Source organism: Acomys minous (genome assembly GCF_964271855.1).
Source record: "Acomys minous genome assembly, chromosome: 14".
NCBI classification, from domain to species: domain Eukaryota; kingdom Metazoa; phylum Chordata; class Mammalia; order Rodentia; family Muridae; genus Acomys; species Acomys minous.
Window position 1 is genome coordinate 420,222 of NC_140496.1, and position 21,750 is coordinate 441,971.

The following is a 21,750-nucleotide window of genomic DNA, read 5'->3' on the forward strand; positions in this document are numbered from 1 at the left end:
TAAAGTCCAAGCAAGGACGGAAGCCCACAGGACCGTAAGTCACCAACATACTGTGAGCTGCTGCTGGGTTGTGAAAAGACCCTCAGAGGGTGAAAGTCCTTTGCAAAGAGAACTGCATTAAACAGAGGTCTTGGAACTTTCTGCCCAAGCGTCAATGGCCTTTTAGGCCTCTGATGACAACCTAGGCAGTCTATGGATATTGCATTCTTGCTGAGTTTATTATATGGATTAAAATCATCAAGATGAAATCTCCCCCATCCTCTTGTCTCTGTTTTTGTGTGCATGTGTGCATATATATGTTTGTGTGTATGTGCATGCATGCGTGGGGGGGGGCAATCTCAGATGTCATTCTTCAGGCAACATACATCTTGTTTTTTGTGATAGGCTGTCACTGGGGCTGGAAACTGGCCAACTAGGCTAGGCCTGCTAGCCAGAGAGCCACTCGGATCTGCCTGTCTCCACTCCCTCTCGTGCTCCATATAACCCGCTTTCTATGTGTTCCTCAAGCCTGCATTTACTCACTGAGATATCCCCTCAGCCCTTAAGATGGAATCTTAAGATTCTGCTTAGTTTGTAACTGCTCAGGAAAACAGAATTTTCTGGAGTCTGCTGTCACCTGTGAAGTGTGTGCATCAAGGTTTAGGTGTGGCCAGCCTAACCTTCAGCTGGACTTTTCTCTGGAAGTCCCTGTGAAGTCCATGTAGTGAGCTAACCAGAAGGTCACACAGTTCATGACCCTTCAGTGAGGAGATGGAGACAGACTCATCACTCAGACAATGGAATAAACAAGCAGCCATATGCACATTGTCTACCTCTGTGATCAGCCGGCCTGTTTGAACTAGTCGTGTCTAGATGGTGACAGCAACAGTCCTGCTGACTCATGCTCTGTACACCTGCCCTCTGACTTCTGCAGACCCCGAGAGAGGGCTGACAGGCCCCTGTTTATAGGACCTTCGCAAGAATGACCCAGAGGGCCTGTGGAGAACAAGCGCACCGCCATGACCTTCACTTTCGCTCATTCTTTTCAAAGACACCTATGCTCTTTTAATAGCTGAGAAGAGGAATGAGTGAAGCAAGGGCCTCGCTGCTTCAGAGTGGTTCTAACCCCTTCTCACAAGAGAACCAGAAGATCAGTTGAAACACACATGACGTCATCAGAACTTCACTTATTCACTTTGTCCTCTTCCTGATTCTAGGGGGAATACTGGGAGCCACAGTCCCACAGTGCCATTCCAGAGAAGCCCCACTCAGGACACATAGACCAGGGCTTTCCTCCTTGTAATAGCCTGGTAAAATAGTTGCAAGGAGACACATGTGCCCTTCCCTTGGCATCAGACTTTTAAGGCAAGGTTGGAAGTTCCCCATGACTCTCATCCTGGGAGGAGGAAGGCTGCAGCCTGTGTCCAGCCAGAGGGAGAACTTGGTCTCGGGGAAGACTTCACACAGGGCTGATGGCAAACTTCTTGCCCTCTATTTATACGTAAACCCCATGTCAGAGTCTCTAAGATGTAGTTCAGGGTCTCTGGACTTCTTCCCTGTGTATCTGCATTGAATACACTGTTTTTCTCTGCTTGTCACCATTACCTGTTTGTTTGAATGACCTGTTGAGGATAGCTTCTAGGGCCTGGGCTCACAGCCTAGAAACATGTGAGGCTACAGCTCCAAAAATCAAATTATAACCTAGAAAGGTATAAGCAGGAACACAGCATTTGGGGGATTTAAGTGACTGTTCCTCTGCCTAATGTCTGAGGAGTTTTAGGCTATGTGGGAACAAGCATTTTGTCAGCTGAGCTCCAGAAAACTGGGGTAAAGTTCCACAGAAGTTTGCCTTTCAGTTTAATCAGGTCAATGGTGACAGGGCCTTTAAGGAAGCATGCTAATTAGGACAGTCTTTTCTAGTCCTCTCTGAGGCAGTCACAGTGTGGAGGAAACATTGATACACGCCACACGGTCCATTAATAAATGACTTCAGAGGCCAAGGCTGGGTGAACTTCAATAAAGGAAATGGAAGAATCTGGAAAGCTGACCCTCTCACCTTCCTCTAATGATTAACTCCAAAGTATTTATAAAAAACCCTCTGGTTGCTTATACAACTGCTTCCCTTCATGTGAGTCTTTGGAGGAGACAGTCACAGAATGCTAACAGAAAACAAAAGAGGGCAGCCTTTGATAACCCGCACTGTTGGGCATACAGAGTTCTTGGGTTTCCTCTGAGCTAGAGGATAAGGGGATGGGGGAGGCTGCTCCCAGGGTGCTTCTCTGCCCAGGCACAGTGTAAACCTTGGTTTCCTGAGCCAGTCTCATGGCACACCCACTGTAAGCGTTGTAAAACTGCCAACTCTGTGGCAGGCGCAACAGACAAACTTTGCGCCTCTTGATTTTGCAGAATGGTGATGAAAATAAATAGTTAGGCTGTGGCTTGTGAGATTTCCTCCTTCTAGTTTGCAAACACAGGCCACATCAGAGCTGTGCTGCAATTAAACAAAGTATGTCTCTCAGTTCCCTGGGGGGTAGCTGGGACTTGTCATTCAGCAATGACTGATGAGGAAGGGAACCTTGCTCACTGGGACTTACTGGGGATCAACAGCGTGTGGCTTTTACAGCTTTTCTGCTCTCCTCGGTCTCTAGAGCAACCGAAGCCAGAAAACTCAGTGATGCTACTTTGGGAGTGGGGTTGGAAGGGATGCGTGGGATCTAGACACCTTAGATTTTGATACCTGATTGGATGGTGCTGTCTACAACGGTTGGCTTCTCTGTGGCCAGGACAGTGGTGCCTCCTGAAAAATAAGAGCAGTGGCATATGGAAATAAGGAAACGGAGGCGACGTTACAAGCACACATATTTACACAATCCCCACAGAAGACTCTTACTTTAGTTCCTGCCAGGACCAATCACATTTGTCTGATTCTTGGTCTACCACAATAGCAAATTCAAACAACATTACTATAAAATTGTTTTAATTTTAATGAACATTTTGTGTCTGTTTAGATGTGTGTGCAGATTCATAAGCCTCAGTGTGCAGGGGCATGTGTACGCGGATGCCAGAGGACAGTCTGACGTGTCGTGCTCTGGGGTATTACTTACCTCCTTTGAAACAGGGTGACACAGTAGACTGGCTGAATGGCTGGCTGGCTGGCTATTGCGTCCCAGGGACACCCTCCTCTAACACTGGACTACAAGCTTGTTGCTCCTATGCTCAGCTTTTTGTGTGTGTGGGTTCTAGGAGCTGACTTCAGGTCCTTAAGGTTTGTGAGGAAGCCCTTTACCAACTGATCCAAAGTCCCAGCTCTAACAGTAGCACTTAAAAAAAAAGTCATACATTTATTTAGATTTTTAAATGAACAAATAAACATTGTCTCTGTCTACAGTGCACAGTTTCACACACACACACACACACAGTAGTTAAATTAGGCTAACTAGTAAATGCATTGCCTTGCATTTCTTTTTTAGTGGTGGTGGTAATGCAAACTCTTGTATCATTTAAATTTTTTATGTATCTTTATTTTATGTGCATTGGTATTTTACCTGCATATATGTCTATGTGAGAATGTCAAATCTTGGAGTTACAGACAGTTGTGAGCTGCCATGAGGGAGCTGGGATTTGAACCCGGGTCCTCTGGAAGAGCAGTCAGTGCCCTTTACTGCTGAGCCATCTCTCCAGCCCTTCCTATAGCAATTTTTTAAGTGTACCACATATCCTGTCACACTTCCTCATAAAATATCCAGAAGGCATGGTGGTGGTGGTGGTGGTGGTGGTGGTGGTGGTAGTGGGTCGGGGACTTTGTTCTAAGGCTAGAAAGCAGCATTCAGTGTCAACAGTGAAAGGCTAGGGCATATACCCTTCCTCACTGACTTAAGTATTAAAGTCAACAATTTCCAGTGTTGAGAAGTGTGCCTTCAGGGAAGTCATGAGGTCAGGCTCCACAAGGTATTTTTTTTTTTAAACTGTAGGTTTAAAGTAGATGGCCGTGGTCCTTCCTTTTTCATTCTTTCCCCTGGCACAGCTGGTTTTTTTTTTTTCCCCAAGATCAAATGTATGGTTTGTAGAAGTGTGGAAGGTATGTGAAGGCTAAAGAGATAAACGCTTCTTCAGAATAGAGGTGAGAGTTGGACAACAGTTCTGTGAGTGCTGGCTGCTTTCATTCAGTCTGAGACTTCCTTGGAAAGCCTGCCTTTTGCAGACCTTAACTTCTCCCCTGCATGGATTTGCTTTCATCATCACTGTAGGCTGCTATAGGTAGTGTGTGTGTGTGTGTGTGTGTGTGTGTGTGTGTCTGTCTGTCTGTCTGTCTGTCTGTCTGTTGTGCATATGAAGGTACATACACATGTGCACATGCGTGTGCTCCAGTGTACAGAAGCCAGAGGTTAATCTCAGATGTCACTCCTACCTTGGGTTACTGAGACAAGGTCTGTCACCAAGACCCGGGGCTTGCTGGCTAGGCCATACTGGCTGGCCATCAAGCCGGAGCGAGGGAACCTCCTGTCTCTGCCTCCCCAGTGCTGGGATCACAAGCACATGCTGCTATACCTCATTCTCGTGTAGCAAGAACTCTACTGAGTCATCCCCAGGTCCCTAAATAGTGTTCTCAAACTTGCCCCACCGTAAGAATAGCCCCAATTACTCACTGCAGTTTCCTCTCTTTTTGTCCCCTCTGGGACCTCAGTGGGAACAGAATCTCTGCAAGGAAAGGCCTTGAAATAAATTATTTTCCAGAGCTTCTCAGATGACTCTTTGACTTACTGGGTCTGGAAAACAGTGGTGTGCTGCTTTTGACTCAGGGGCTTAAGGAAACCATTCTCCTCCAGTGTTTTTGCCACACAGACTCTGGTTGCAGAGACCAGATCTTCTGTGTTACTGTGCACATATGTGTAGATATGGTGCGGGAGCCAGAGGCAAACACTGAGCGTCTTTTTCAATTGATCTCCACTTTATTTTAAATTATGTGTATTTTAAATGCCAGGACACTGTGTGTGTGTGTGTGTGTGTGTGTGTGTGTGTGTGTGTGTGTGTGTGTGTGTATGTGGGTCACACACTGCCGAATGGACTCTAGGATCTGAATTTAGTTCTTCATGACTGTGTAGTAAGCACATTGTCTGCTAAGCCATCTCCCAGGCCCAAGGAACTGACCTTTATCCCAGAGTATAAACTCCGGCCTACTCGGGGTAGGGGCATGGGTGGGCGGCACCTTATTGTAGGGGTGCTGCCCACGACCCTAAGGTGCTACAGTTGGGTTCTGCCCAGCAGCCCCACTTCATGCAAATTTGTGACGTCCTTTCCTACAGCTCCACAGACCAGAGCTAACATTAAATGTGCTGACGTGCATTAGAGAGCTGCAACATTTTGGAACATCTAGAGGTTTCTGAGCTAACCCTTTATGCTAACTACGATGTCCCACTAGCTGAAGGAGGGTTGTACGTGCATGGCCTCAGTGAGATGGGCACTAGAAAGAAGGGACTCACATACTGAGACTTAGGAAGGTGAGTTTCTGATGGAAGGGTTGGAGGGAGGCCAGAATACATTAGCACACTGTCGCTAGTCATCTGAGAGGAGAAAGATTCAAGGTGAACACTCGCTTCCATATCTGATACGCATGATCAGTTTCATTACAAGCTGAAAGCTGAATTCCACTGTTGGGTCTACACGACTCAAGGTGAAATTTCACCTCCCATTGCCTTTGAAAAGATTCTGAGGTTGAGCTGCTTCAGGGGTGAATCTTAACTTTGGCCAGAAAGGATAAGACACAAACTCTCCAGCTCTACCACAGGCCACAGTTCACCTGAGTGGCAGCATCACTTGTGAGTGGCAGCATTCCCTGGAGTACTGGTGTCCCTCTGTGTCCAGACATGTCCAGAGTTTGAATAGACTCTGAATGTGCTGACTGGGACAAGCACTGCTCAGAGAGAGCTGGCCTTCTTCCCACGTGCTCTCAGGGTCCAGGTGAGAAAGCTCCTGGATGCTCAAATTTGATCGTTCTGGCTATAAAGCCTGTCACAAGTAGCCAAAAGGGTGACTCCAGATCACTGGCTATCAACCCTCCTAGTGTTGGGACCTTTCAATGCAGTTCCTCATGTTGTGGTGACCCCAGCCATAAATTAATTTTTATTGCTACTTTATAACTGTTATGAATCATAATGTAAGTATTTTTGGAGATAGGGTTGCCAAAGGGGTCACAGCCCACAGGTTCGAGGGGTTTAGAGGTTCTTGGGCTAGGTAAGCTGAGGAAGTGTGTACGTGTGTGTGTGTGTTTTACATGTAGAATTCTACTTGGGTCAGGTGTGAGTTCAGGAGGCATGTGTTTGGAGTGTAAAAAGTTGCTTGGGGCAAGGGTAAGCTCGGAGGGTGTGTTTTACAGATGAAAGGTATTTGTGTCAGGTAGGCTTAGTTGGATTTTCACAAATAATTTTATGTGAGCACTGCTCTTTCTAGGAAACAGTCGCGCAAGTGCGCGTGCACGTGCACACACACACACTTTAGTTTTGACTTTAATTAACTGATGAAAATGAAGCATGAAAATGAATAAGATTATGCGTTCTCAGTGGGCTGTGGGCGGGCGTGACCAGCCCGTGAGGTTCTTAGTGTGGGCAGAGATTTTTAGAATTGTTGAGACATACTAGCCTAAGAAAATAACTATTTTCTTTCTTGCCATGGTAACTTATATAAAATTAAGGATTTTTTTTCCCTAGCTGAAGAAAGCATTTCAGCACTGTAGGTCCTCTCAAGGGCTGGCACTGTTCCCACTCTGAATGACACATTTTCTGGGGGTGCACAGCTCGCCTCATACGTGCTTTGCTCCAGGCTAACAGGCCTGCCCTATTCATTTGAAGGATCCAGTTTCAGTTGCCTCAGTCATGAACTAATGAAAAAAAAAAAACCAAGAAGGCCATTTGTTCGGATATGAGGAGTGAATCTGAGCCTTTGTTTCTAATCAATATTAACTGACCACTCCAGGGCTCACAAGGATAAGGGCTCGCTACAGAGGGCCATTCAAACATGTGCTGTGACACTGAAATGCTTCCTTTTCACGTCAGACTTCACGGATGCTGTGTTGGGCCCACAAAACCCTGAGACTTGGGATAGCTGGCTTACGGGCAACTCTGGGAAGACGGTATGGGGCCTGGCTTGGGGATGGAACTCTGTTTTCTATATCGGCCAGAACTTGTCACCTGATGTAAAAATGCCTCAGCAGTAATTGGAATAAGTTTTTGTGGCTTGTGTCTACTTGTTATGTTTAAGATTTGCATTGACAGCCCACAACAATGTGATAAGTGATTGTCTTGGAAATCTGGAGGGTCACAGTTCCAAGAGGGTGGGATTTAAATATAAAAATTCTAGTTAGCTGTGCTACATTTATGGGCTGATTTTTTTTTTTTTTATCCTTTTAACCTTGGATTTTACCCTGGAGCATGGAGCTCTTTCCCTCTTCCAGAAGAGCGATTTTGAAGTAATTGGAAATGAATCAAGGGACATTCTCTAAATTTTAGCTGTAATGTGTTTAGCCATCAGTCTTGCAGTATTAGGAAATTACATGATAACACCTTCAATTTTGCTCATGAAAATTCATTATGAGGGCTGTGGGTCAAGAGGCTTGGGAAGACAGTTCAGTAAATCACTTGCTCATAAGCCTAAGAACCTTGATCCCCAGTACCCACACAAAAAGTTAGGGGCGTGAAGCCCCAAAGAAAAGGCTGAAATGAGAAGAAAAGGAAGCTGGAGTGACAGGTCCAACCCACTGGTCACCTACTAGAAGGCCTGAGCATCTAGCGCAAGTCAGGCCCACGGGCATCTCTGTTTTTGTAACGTCAGCCTGTGTCTGTATAAAGGACAACAGCGGAACCTGCTCTTGCTGTTCCGGCCTCTAGCAGCTAGGTACGCTGCTCACTGAGGACCAGACCCCTATCTATGACAGTGCCAGCTTTTCTCCCCAGAGGGGTCCCCATCCTCTGTGTTCCTGAGAAGCGGTGAACAACAGCAGCTGGCCAGGGCAAAGCTGAGTCCACTCTCGCCCGTCCCTCTATGGCCACTAGGCCCAAGCACAACTGTCTGTGTGTGTGTGTGTTCTGAGATGGATACCAGGTCTAGGATGACTTCCTAGTCCCCAGCCAGTGGCAGCCACCACAGGAGACTCCCTGCTAGCTGCCTGCATCACAGACTCCCTGCACCACAACACTGCAGGCACGCTCCTACTCTTTGCTATTGTCAGCAACATCGTCCCAGCAGGGTGGAGCACAAAGGCCCAGCACAGCTCTGAAGACCCGCCCCCCCCCAAACAAGCATGTTTTCAGGCTCCACCCACACGTGTTAAACCACATCTGTGTAGGAATAGTATGCACTCTCAAAGGGGCCAGGGAGGAGCTTGGGTCTCCTCAGCCTCTGAACGCCCTCGTCTGTTTGAATTCAATGCAGTTGATTTTTATACGGTACGCAATAAAAAAGTAAAGCAGGCTTTTAAAACACAAATTTGGGAGCTGAAGTACATGTCTTTAACCACAGTGCTGGGCACATAGAGAGAGGCAGCCCCCTAGAGCTCAGTCAGCCAGTCTAGCCAAACTGGGGAATCTCAAGTTTAGTAAGAGAACTCTGTCCTTAAAAATAAAAAGCAACAAATTGAGGAAGACATTAAATGCTGACCTCTGACTCTCACAAGCACACACATGTGCATGCACACACAAGCACACACAAGCACATACATGTGCATGCACACACAAGCACATACATATTCAAAATAAAACAAATATCAGATTTCTCTGTCTAAATTAGTCCTAGTGATCCTGTTATACTTTTTGCAAAAACAGGGTATGAATTTTGGTGCCTGGACCAATTTTCAAATAGGCAATCTCATTTCCCTATTTGCTTAATTTCTTCTGATATCTGAGTGTATAGAAAGGTTTCTTCAAAGCTTTTGTGGTTTTGAATGAGGTGGAAGCAACGCCAGATAAGCCCCAAGGCACCGGCTCAACCCCATCTGAGGCATCTGCCAGCCAGGGCTGATGTGAAGTCACAGGTAATTTTGTCTTAGTAAATTTTAATATAAAGCAATTTACAAAATCCCGTCTTAAAAGCTGCATTAAAATTAGAAGTCTAATTTAATCAATTTGTTGCATAAAGTCTCCACTCAAACAATTTTATCCTCATTAGGAAAGAAAAGTGAACACTTTACAGCCTGTGGTTGGGGACGGGTGCCATGAATGTTACCATGGAAGGGGGTGCCTGAAGATGAACTTAACACAGCTGCAGCCTCTGGGCATGATCTGTGGGTAGCATAAGGAAATGAAGTCGCACATAGGGTGGCTAGGTTCTTTTCTCCAATGGCCCCGCCAGCACCCTGCCACCAACCACTATGAGTGACAAGCACACACACAGGACACAGACTGACGAGACACAATGGTGGGATGAGGTGGGCTCTGCACCTGTGAGCTGGAAGTCATCACCTGTGCCACTGTGGCAGTTGGCCTGGTCATCGTCACACTCGTCCACTGGGTTCCCGTTGGGTGTGGTTGGTTCAGCTGTAGGGGCTGAAACAAGATGAAGTATTACTTCTCACATTTCTGAAAAGGCATTTGTGAGGCGTCTGCCGTTGGGTCTGCTAAGTCTTGTGCAGACTCAACTCAGGGCAGCGTAGTTTGGAGGCCAGGGACATGCTCTGCATCTCTCAGGAAGAAGCTAAGTACTCGTGAATTTCTCTGATCCCTACCTGCTGAGTAGATTCTGGCTGCAGAAGCAATCAACACATAGTTATCTATATTAACATTTCTTTCCTGAAAACCTCTTGAGTTCTCCCGGATATTTGCTCATGACCCTGGAGTTGAGAACCCTCGTGATAGAGATTAGACTGTTCCCTTTCATTCCTAATATACTAAGAAGTCACATCCATGGAATCCGTTGTCCTCTCAGTATTGGCTAGTTTGCTGAGTTTACAGCATTGTTTTTTTCTTCACTGAGGAGCATCAGCTTGTACTCTGCATAGCACTGCCCTTTGTTCAGAGGCTGTTCTGTCTCTCTAAGCGGGTCTCTTCCACCTGGGGCCCTCTGTCCCAGGCAGGTGTCTGTCCCAGGCTGGGCTGTCCCTGTGTCACAAGGTCAACTTAACTGGTTTGGTCTCTAGTGGGATTGCATTCCACTGCTGGCTGGGCCTCCTGTATCTTTGAATTTGTGGTTGAAAAGTAGCCAACATTAATCAAAGACTGCTTTTGAAGTCCTTTACATTTGGTTCAGTCTATTTTTTTTTTCAGCCTGTTACTCATTTTTGCAATCTGTTTAATATTTTACAGTTTTGGGGATTGCATTTCACATTACAGGACAAGAGATAAGGGTCAAGGCCCTTGATGTGAGGAAAGTCTATGAGATGTTGGGAGTAAGGTGGGACTTGGGGCTCCTCTCCAGCCCTGGGAAACCACAGCTGCTTTACTGAGAAGAACTCAACACTGTCACTATGCTTAAAGACAGTGTTAAGAGAAAGGTTTAGTGTAGAGCTGAGTTTCTACTGCTCAAAAATCCCTAACCCAAGAATCGTCAAGAAATCACCATGGGCAGATAGACACATGTTATTTAGGCCTAACTCCCGGACTTTATGAAACCCGTTTGTTAGTGAGTTCTTGGGATCTGCCTGTCCCTGCCTCCCCAGTGCTAGAGTCACAAGTACACACCACACCACTACACCCACATTTGTTTTATATGATTCTGGAAATTGAACCCGGAGTCTTATTCTTGAAAGGCAAGGATTTGATCCTCTGTGCCATGAACCCAGCCCTTATTACTTTCCCCCCCATAATAATCAGTGCTTTACACACACACACACACACACACACACACACACACACACACACACCTGAACACACATCCATGCACACTTCTGTTGCGCACACACTCCTGGCTCTATTCATTCACTCACTGGGTCAGCAGCTCTGGCCGTTTGTACGGCTCTGGCCCTCAGCTACCACAGTCTTTGATAACCTGACAATTTAAAGACTTTTAAGCTCTGCTGACTTCTCACCATTGCTAATAGTACTTACAAGGAGAAGCTTCGTATCGGGAGGTGCAACGTGGTGCTGAGGTTCCATTAAAATGAGTAAGAAACGACTAATTTTTAATGCCTCAGTTTCCCTATCAAAGCCTGGGGATCTTTAGCTGCTGTTAAAAGGGGAAATAAGAGAAAGGGAGTCCTTCAGCATTGGGTTGGACCTCATCATCCCTCCAGAAGCCCTTCAGATGCCAAGAGGCTGAGGTGGCTCTGGTGCTCACTTACTAAAGCCCGAGAATGGCTCTAAGGAGTGGAAGTGCGTTAAGAAGCAGTGGAATTACTTTTCCTAGATGATTTTTTTTAGCCTAGTTCAGGGGAGTGCTTGTAGATTCCTTGTCTTCCTCACTCCAGAATTGAACCTGGCAAACTGCCACAAGCCTCAGTGTTTTCAACCCTACATTCATTCCACCCCCTAAATCACAGCTCCTTCCAGGGTCAGGGTGAAGTCCCTGCCTCAGGGCCACCTCCGCTTTCCCAGAGGGCCATGCTTCTCAGTACACCGAATGAGTACATTTTACACTTGGTCAAGACTGATAACTGCCTCTTTGTCATTTGCTTGATCCCGGGCATGTGCTTACTGTTGGTCTGCACTGACAGTGTTGGAAGATTAAGACTACAGATTTGGAAGTCACAACCAAGGGAAGGGTGGGAGACAAAGCCTGATTTTAAATATGCATTGAAAAGTGGCCATGAATTACTCAGCAGTGTGGTGATTGATAGCCTAAAACCCTATAGTGCATATGGAAAGTTCTATGGCATGTGCTCAGGAATGCAATTATGTTTGGGTAGCTCAACACACACGTAATTTTGAAACCAGAGGAAGGTGATATTAAAAAGGCCTTCTTTGCAACAACTTTGAGCATGTGCTCAGTTGATTAACATCTGGGCACCAACAACAGCCGTTCTAGGTAACCCAGAGTAGGACCCTGAGGTGGGAAAGCTGGTGTAAGGTTACTCATTTATAACCAGATCCAAGGCAGATGGGGATTCCAGGGCATCAAGCAACAAACAGTACAATAACCAGCTCAAATCAATCAGCACCTCCGTCCCAGGTGAGACTCTGAGTCTGAATTTTTCATGTAACCTTTAGACGAACAACTGAGAAATGAAAAAAAAAAAGTCCTTCAGTAGACCTCACCATATTATCATACACTTTATTGTAGGTCAAAAACTTTTTTTCTTCTCAGCAGCCTAAGGAATTTGTTCAAGATGCCTTGATGTCTCTTGATCTATCAAATACTGCTCCTGTTAGAGCAGGGCATCAGTCTGCACCACAGACACAAATCTGGATGGGATGGACCGCTTGACGTATTTATTTTTATTTTAATCATTTTAGTGTGTGTGTGTGTGTGTGTGTGTGTGTGTGTGTGTGTGTGTGTGATGTATGTTTATGACTGCAAATGAGTGTGTGAGCTCCAGTGCACATATGGAGATCAGAGGTCAATTTTCACGGGTCAATTCTCTTTTCTACAGAAGGATCCTGGGATTGAACTCTGGTTGCCAGTCTTGCACAGAAAAAAAGCAATTTTCCTTCTAAGCCATCTTGGTGATGCCTTTAACCCATGTCTCTAACAGCTAAAGGAGTCGGCCAGGGGTTTTGGAAAGTGGGCACAAGGAAAGGCAGTGTAGTGGTTAAAGGGCTTCACTATACTGCAATGGAAATACTTCAGAACCCTCGAGAGATGGTGGAGGCAAGAAAACTATGGGTGCAAATAACACCCTGAGTTATTTGCTTTAAAATGGTGGCACACACGACAATCTCACATAGTTGGGAAGCTGGAACAGGAGGATCACAAACTTGAGGCCAGTCTGGGCTATAGTGAGACCCCCCATCTCAAAAATAAATACTGTATTTTCTGGGGTATAAGACAACTGAGCGTATAAGACAAGTCCCAGCTTTTCCAGTTAAAATACAGTTTGGAATATACTCACCGTATAAGACTACCCCTCTTCCAATGCACACCCTGTGCAGCAGGTTGGGGCATGTGTCTATCTGCAGGTGGCGCACAGACAGTCAGATGCTTTATTAAATGTCCACAAACAGCCAGTGCCAGCCTACACTGCACCTTTAAGGCATCTCCACACACAAACCAAAGACGCACAGCTCTCTGAGTCAAGTGGGCGGGTTCTGGTGGAGAGCCAATCCACGCTCAAGTTCTGCTCCTCGAGGAACAGGAAGATGTGTACCTCCCTGTTTCATACTCCTTGCACAGAGTGGAGAATCGGCCGTGGCACCCCCCCCCCACTATATTGCACTGGACATATGAAGAAAGGGGAAGCAAGCTGCAGGTAAGTATCTGGCATATAAGACCACCCCTGACTTTGGCACGACTTTTTCAGGATTAAAAAGGCATCTTATATGATAAGTGAAATAAATAGAATTTATGTATGTGTTATGTATGTTTCACCTCCATATTTTTGTATGTGGATGCTCCTGTGTGTGTGTGTGTGTGTGTGTGTGTGTGTGTGTGTGTGTGTAGGTACACATGTGTATATGTACATATGAAAGCCAGAGGTCAACTTTGGTAGCTGTTCCTCAGAAGTTATCCTCCTTGATTTTTGAGAAGGTGTCTCTCATTGGCCTGGAAGGGATCTACCTCTCTCTGCCTCTCCAGCGCTGGGATTACAAGTGGGCAAACCACACGCAGCTTTTTTTTTTCAAATGTGGATTCTGCAGGATTGGACTCAGGTCCAATCTTTGTATGGCAAGCATTTTACCAACCAATTGAGCCACCTCCCTAACACACACACACACACACACACTCTTTCTCTCAAGAGAGAGACAATCCCCTAGACAAAAAAACAAAAACAAAAACAAAAACAAAAAAACAAAAAACAAAAAAAAAAAAAAAAGAAAGAAAGAAAAAAGAAAGAAAAGCAGTGAGACTACTAAGGCAAACATTGAGAGCTCTGTGGCTGCTTGCCAGGCATGGAGATGCAGCTCACTAAGGGGAAAGGTGGACAGTTCTACCACAGCACAGTCATAGGCATACATGCATGAGAAAATAAATAGAAGGGACTCTGGGAACTGTAGTTACCTTCCAGTTCACAGCCCAGTAGCTCCATCCGCAGCCCAAGCCCACTGTGTGTGGCTCTCTCTGGGTAGATCCTGATGAATCGTGTGGAGAGAGGTGAAAACGTCCGGAGTTCAGGCGTGTCATAGTTGTTGTTGCCTTCAAAAGACTGTGAAAAAAAAAAGCACTGGTTAGTAAGAGAGAAAGTAATAAGGGCTGGGTAGTTTGTGTATGGGTAGGTGGTGTACCATGTCAGATCCTTTCCTTTCAAGGCTCTGGATTCAACCACAGAATCCATGTAAAAGAAAGTTGGGCATGGTGGTATGCACATGCCTTGGAAGATCCCTGAATCTCAACCAGCCAGCCTCCACTAAATGGCTAGCCCCAGGTCAGTGAGAGACCTGTCTTAAAACACAAGGGGGAAAGTGCCTGAGAAATGGCATCTGAGGTTGTCCTCTGGCCTCCATCTTCATAATTATCCTTGCACGAACACCACACACACACACACACGAATATACCTGCCCATGACCCGTAGGCACTCACACACACATATACACACAGCTACATAGATGCAGACAGACATACACACACATGAACATACCTGCCTAGGACACATATGCACACACACATACTCACAGATAGACAGACACAGACACATACATACCTGCCCACGACCCATACTCATGCGCGTACACACACACACACACACACACAGACACTAACACAGACATAGGAGGGCACTCTTGGTTTCGTCTTTTTATAGGACAGTAGAAACTAAGATGTCAGTAATTGAGTATGAAATCAATGGAGCAGAAAGGTTAACAGAAGGAAAGATGTACACATTAAAAACATTCTCAGAGCCTTGCTAGAAAAAGCACCTTCCTGAATACCCACTGAGCACTAGAGTTTCCACCTCCCTCTAAAGCTTAGGGGGCAGAAAACAATTTATGGATCACCAGAAGGTAACACCTGTGACCATTATGTCTAGGTTAGGGGTCTGCTTCCAGACTTCTCTGTGTGACATGAGCATCTTCCCTTTCTGGTTGATGACATCCCTGGGCGGGACTCAGAGGATCTTTGTCATCAGGTGAAGAAAGTCCAGAGAGAACGCTGCCTGCGTATGCTGGGCCCCACATGCCCTAAGTCAGAAATTCCAAGGAAGCACATTTGGGAGTGGCATTTTCTAACCTCCTTTACATAATTCAGGTATCTCCCCGGCTCTGTGTTTGTGCTCTTTCTCTGTGTGTTACACATGTATGTATGATACATGTGCGTGTTCCCAAGCCTGAATCTGGAACTTACCACTGGCCAGTGAACTTGGGGGACCCACCTGTCTCCACTTTCCAGTTAGATTTAGGGAGCACCACAGGTCTCCTTGCTTGCACAGTGAGTACTTTACACATTCAGCCACCTCCCAAGCCTCCACCTCAGAACTCTTAGTAGGATAGAGGCGGGGACTGAAACTATTTCTTTATAAATGGCTGGCATTTCTTTCATAAGTGATTAAAAAAAAAAACAAACCCAAATATGGTCTAAGAACTGACTGGTGTCATTTCCCAGGAACTTTAAAGTACACCCTGCCACTACAGAAGCTAAGGATTTAATGAGGTGTTTTGAAGCGATACACCCATGTGCCTTGCAGATGTGGGCCTGTACTATTTGAGATACGTGGAGGAAGATAGCACAGCAAGAGAACTTGCTGCCTCTTGGAGTTTATAATAGACACTGAATTTCAGTCAACACCTCAGTCACAGGCTCTTAAATGAGAGGCTCTTGGTTTTGCTCAAACTTGGTCCTCTGGAAGAGAATGAATTAAATCCCCAAAGGAGAAACAATTACTTTCCTTTTGTGGTGCTTGGGTTAGAAACAAGGCCTCCCGAGCTCCAGGGAAGTGCTCTATCCCTAATCTATAGCCTCGCTCAGAGATAGTTTAATGGAGTCCAAATGCTATATTTCAAGACTTTCATTTGAACCAGTGAGTGGAAATCTGTTCGCTTAAGGTGTGCCACCAGCTGAAGGCACTTATAGATCAAAGTCAACAGTCAGCACCAGTTCTGGCTACCAGGGACATCATTCTGGAAGCTGGCTGAACTACAGTGTGCACTGGTACCTCTCCCTCTCCCCTTCCCCTCCCCCTTCCCCTCCCTGTCCTCTCTCTTCTCCCTCCCCCTCCCCCACCCCACCTCACCCCCTCCCTCTCCGTGTGTGTGCACGTGTGCGTGTGCATGTGCGTGTGTGTGTGTGTGTGTGTGTGTGTGTATGGAGGCCAGAGGACAACGTCAGGTATCATCTACTTTTTTGTTTTGTTTTGAACAGCACCTATTAGGGCACATTGATTAGCATCCTACTAGCACCTCTGTCTCCGCAGATGGCCACTGCCTCCTCACCTGCTAGGACTACAGGTGTACACCACCCACAACTGACTTTTTCATGTGGGTTGATCAAATTCAGATCATCCTGCTTGCAAGGTAATCACTTTACTTCCTGAACTATCTTTATAGCCCTTACACATCTCTTATAGATGTCTAAGGTCTTATAGAAATAAAGTCACAGAGTGGTCAAGGAATTGGCCTATAGCAGGGCCAGGATCCAAACCCAAACTGTCTTACTAGCACTCTTAGGCACACCACTGAGATGCTCCTGCACAGTCTCCTCATTTTGTCTTGCTTTTGAGGAGAGAGGGTCTTCCTCTGGTACTCAGGGCTGACTGCAATTCCTGGGCTGACATGATGCTCCTGCCTTGGCCTTCTGTGTAGCTGAGATGTCTACTGCACCCAGTTTCTAGCCTCTTCGCTAGTCAGAAAGGATTCCAAGTTCCAGGAATCATGTTTGTGTTCACTGATGTGCAAACTGGCAACCAGATGGAGTGGCCACCTCAGCCATGCCAGGCAGAGCAGAAATGCATCGAATGGGCTCAGCGTCCTACCACAGCAGAAGATGCGAATATGCTGTGGAGAACATGCCGTGACTAGAGGAAGCGTGTAGGAAATCCAGTAGAAATCTAACATGCTCACACTAGAGCTTAATTAATCAACTTGCTTTTTTTTTTTTTTAAAGAAATACATTTGCTATCCAGGTCCTGACCCCTGATAGATCTGCAAGTTCTGTGAGTAACTGAGAATCTGACTAGAATATTTCCAGACCCAATTAAGTTGTTGTCAGTGAGACACTAATCTTAATGAAAACACCATTACTACACAGACAAGTCCTGTCTATTCTGCTGTGGCTGGGAAGATGAGAGGAGGGCTCTGATATCCTGGAACCACTTCTTCACTTCAGCTTGGACAAAGAGTGAACACAATATGAGTACACTATAAAAGTTGTCAGTGGTGATCAGGGAAAACGCAGCAGTGAAAGCGACGTGGGCTTCAGACAGCAGAGGCTTGCTTAGGAATTAGTACTGGCTCCTAAAAACTATCGTGCTTTAGAACAGGAAGACGTTGGCTCCTTCTGGTCTGGAGAAGTCTAGATAATTTAGACCCTGACATGTAACCATTCTGACAAGACGGAAGTTAAAAGAGAAATAAACGTGCCCTCACTTTGACTTTTGGACTATGGAGAAACAATGGAACCCAAAGTATTAGAATTTCCCTAGTAAATTCTGGGTGAAGGAAAAGGCTAAAGGCTGGTGGTAGCCAGAGTGAGAGCTTGTTTCCTAGGAAGAGATTTCATACAGTTCTGAGAATCTGTCAGGTCACTTAGCAACAGACATGGGAGCTGAGAAAAGGATGAGTCAGTGGTGGGGAGACCACACTTAACCAGCATGGCTTAGCTACACACACCTCTTGTCCTGTATTCAAACCTAAATTTCATGCCCAGGATCTGAAAGATAAACTTGACTGATCTCGTTTTTTTGTTCATCTTTCCAGTGTGGCCACAGAATTTGTCTCCTTTTTCTGCTTTTCACTGTCATTTGTGATGGCCAAAACTAGCCTCTTAGGCTCTGACCATATCAGCTCTGGTGGAAGACAGACCTTGCCAGTCACATTTGTGGGTGGGAGTGAGGGAACACCATAGAAGAGACTAACTCACAGAAGCATCATTTTATCCTACAAATACCCACGAGTGACAGCTGCCGTCCTCAGCAGGCAGGCGGCATTTGCACCACTAAGCAGAAAATGTTTCAAATATCTTTATATGATGTGAAAATGCAGGCTGTCTGAAACAGAAGACTTTACCTACTTCCATCTCTACCTAAATGATATAACTTGAGTGGCAGGGCATGCTAAGGCTCACAGATTAGGCTCCGGTTAAGCAATTTAGACATCCCCACGGCTTCAGGTATCTAGGAAGATGATAGTAATGATTATTTCCGGACTAAAAACCCAAAGCAATGATCAGTCTCCAGCAGAAGACTCTGTTGAGGTTGAAACACATGTGTTAGCTTCTTTGTCCAACTCTACACTGGGTTTACCACGTCAGGCTGACAGCTTCGGGCTCCGCTGCGGTGAGGGTTGGATGACAGAAAGCATATGATGCCTCCTATCAGACACATATGGCAACTTGTTTGCTCTCTCGGAACCCAGTGTGAAGAATGTGTCACAACAACACGTCCTGCATCGGCAGCAGCAGGGACTTGGCTTCACTGCCTACCCATGTCTGGGATGCCATCACAGCCCTTCCACTCCTCGAAGTCAGTGCATAGGACCTCCAGCTTCCGGTGTGTTTCCCTTTTTGTTTTTCCCATGTCCAGAAATGGTGGACATAGAAAGGACAAGAGGACCGGGGATGTAGTACAGGTGGTAAGGGCTGAGTTTGATTCCCAGGACCCAAGTAAAAAACGCTGGGGGTGGTATCACTAACCCTAATGCTGAGAGTGCAGGGATAGGAGGACTCCTGGGTTCACAGGACAGCAAGCCTGGCCTACCAAGTGCGTCCCAGGCCTGAAAGGGGGCCTTCCCTGTCTCAAAGCACAAGGTGGATAGTGTCTAAGGAATGCTGGGTAAAGTGCGCGCCAGCTTCCGCATGCTTGTGCGTGGCATAACCAAGTACAGTTACACATAAAACATGTGTGTGTGTGTGCGCGCGCGCGCACACACACACACACACACACACACACACACACACTAGAAGAGGAAAGTAAAAAGGATGCAAGGAAGAAGGGAGCTCATGAGCTGGAGCTGGAGGTCAACTAAGTGGCTGAGTTACACGCACCGGAACCAGGGTTTCGTTCTGCAGACACCAAGCATAACAGAGCATTGCCTGGGACCCAGAAGGAGAAGATCAAGGCCAGCATCAGCTGCCTAGCCAGGCCCAGCCACAGCTGGAGCCTGCGTGAGACCTTGTCTCAGTCAAAGAAAGAACATAGCCATACATCATGCTGAAATGCTTTAGAAACCACAAGTTAATTCAGGGAGGGATGGGAGACAGTCGTATGCTTTCCTCAGCACAAGGACACCTCACCGGTTTAGTCAGCCACCAGTAGCTCTATGGCTGACCTGCAGCCTTCGGAAGATAGGGTGTTGTCCTCAAAGCCATATATCTGGAGGTAGGGAAGCTGGCAGCCTGGCCACGATGGCTTCCTAACTGCAAGACCTTGCCACCCTGGTTGGAAAGTCAGAGAGGACTGTCCCAGCCAACGAGCTGCCGTCTTCTTCACCCATGAGAGAACAGCTTTGGGTGGGCAGTGTTAGAAAGGCCCAGAACAAAGGCCAAATGTGTTGGTGTGAGAAGTGTCACCGAAGTATGTGAAAACATGGGGGCGGTTCCTCATATTTATCCCAAATGCACTTAGGGCCACCCAAGCTCATTCCTGGGACGATTTCCAACTTGGTGTGGTGTGCTCAGGAAGTACAAATAAATGTAGCCAACACCGTTGTTTTACTGAGTAAAAAAAAAAAAAAAAGCATTATCTTTTGGGTTTAAACAATTGATAGCACATTTTGTGAATGCTGAGATTACCTTCTCTTTTTACTAGGTTAGCAAGAGGTGCTTGAGTTTTAAGAGGTTCCAAATGCATAAGGGTGTATCTAAGCATTGTGTAAAATAGCTAAAAGATGGGAAGAGTCCCAGTACCCATCAGTGGTTAATGTATAAACTAATGTGGTTTTCACATGGCAGAATAATATGCTGTTCGCCAAAGGAAGGAAATTGGGATCCATGGTAGTTCAGTATTACGTTAATGAACTAAACCAGCCACAAAGTGACACATGCTCTCTGACTGGCTTAAAGGAGGGTCCTGAGTAGTCAGATCCTGAGGGGCAGGAAGTAGGATGGTGACGTGGCAGGGGAGTGGCAGTGACTGCTGAACGGGCTCACAGACTCAGCTTCACAGGATAAAAGTTCTGGAAAAGGGTTGGACACAAATGTGGATTTACACTCCACTGTCACAATGTATCTGTACAAAGGTTCAGATGGTAAATTCCATGCATATTGTATACAACTGAAGATTTTTGTTTGTTTGTTTGTTTTTTGGTGTTTTGAGACACTGTCTTATTCTGCAGCCCACACTGGCCTAGAACTCACTATGTACCGGGGCTGGTTTTGTTTGTTTGTTTGTTTAGTTCACAGAGATCTTCCTAGCTTCTGCCTCCTGAGCACTGAGACTACAAACACATCTATCTCAACAACAAAAAACTTAAAACGGTGTGGGGAAACGTAGCTCAGTGGAAGAGTACACTCTGCACACACTTTCTTCAGTACCACAGACAAACCAACAAATGCTTTGGGGAGACTATCCAGCGGACACAGAGCTCACTCTGCAGTGATGAGGACCTGAGGCCAGATTCTCCAGCACCCACGTGAAAGCCCGATCTGGCCCCTTGGATGTGTAACCTCCACGCTGGAGTGGAGGAGAGAAGCAGACCCTGGAGCTACTGACAAGCCATCCAAGCCAAACCTGTGCTTCCCTGGCAAATCCTGGATTTCTGCTAGGACATGAGAAGGGGCCTGGAAGATGGCTCAGGTGGTAACGGACTTGCCAAGCGAGCAGAAGGGCCTGAGTTTCACCCTCAGAGCCCGTGTAAAAAGTTCAATATCAGTGGTGCATACTTGTCATGCCAGCCTTGGAAGGTGGAGATGCCTGCATTGCTGGGACTTATTCGCCTAGACCTTGTCCCCAAAACCAAGGTGGCTAGCTCCCGAAAAACCATAGCCAGTGTTGAGCTCTGGCCTCCACACTCATGTGTATGGTGCTTCACACATGGATGAACAGATGTGTGTGCATGAACAAGTGCATGTGTGCAACACACACACACACACACACACACACACACTACAACAAAAATCCCAGGGCGTGAGGATTTGGCTTTTACCACGGGCTGGAGAAATGACTTCCTAGGGAGCTAGTGGGCAGGCAGCGTCCCCAGACAGTGGCTGCTCTGACCCCAGGGCCTCACCTTAGCCTTGCGTTTGCTGTCGTCCATGATGGTTTTCCAGTCGGAGCCGTTGTTGCTGTAGGAAATCTTGAACTTCCTCATGAACACCTTGTTCTCGCGGTGCTTCCCACCCTGGATGATGACGCCCCTCACCATCTTCTCGTCTCCCAGGTCCACCTGGAGCCACTCATTGACGTACGGGTGGGGCGAGGGTGGCAGTGCCCAGCCCGAACGACTGGTCACCAGGCGGATGTTTTCTGGCATCCAGTTCCTGTCTCCTTGGTTGGACGCTGTAATCTGGGAGTCTGAAATAAGTCCAGACACCATGCCCAGCATTCCAGAGCAAGGGTAATCTGGAGGCAGAGGGAAACAGAGGAGGGGAGGTTGTTTTCTGAGAGATCGC

The 21,750-nt window shown here is 46.5% G+C and overlaps 1 protein-coding gene across 3 annotated transcripts in view; it reads right to left on the minus strand.

The window, feature by feature from the left end:
• The window catches only part of NRP1 (neuropilin 1), a 144,507-nt gene that overhangs the window by 15,315 nt on the left and 107,442 nt on the right, over positions 1-21,750 (minus strand). For 2 of the 3 annotated variants that reach the window (XM_084756146.1, XM_084756147.1), the window contains 4 exons: positions 21,369-21,700; positions 14,056-14,200; positions 9,408-9,512; positions 2,717-2,776 (listed from right to left, as the gene is read on the minus strand). In XM_084756146.1, the coding sequence (XP_084612272.1) occupies positions 2,717-2,776; positions 9,408-9,512; positions 14,056-14,200; positions 21,369-21,700 (642 nt within the window). The remainder of the gene's footprint in view (positions 1-2,716; positions 2,777-9,407; positions 9,513-14,055; positions 14,201-21,368; positions 21,701-21,750) is intronic. The other variant, XM_084756148.1, reaches the window with a different exon arrangement.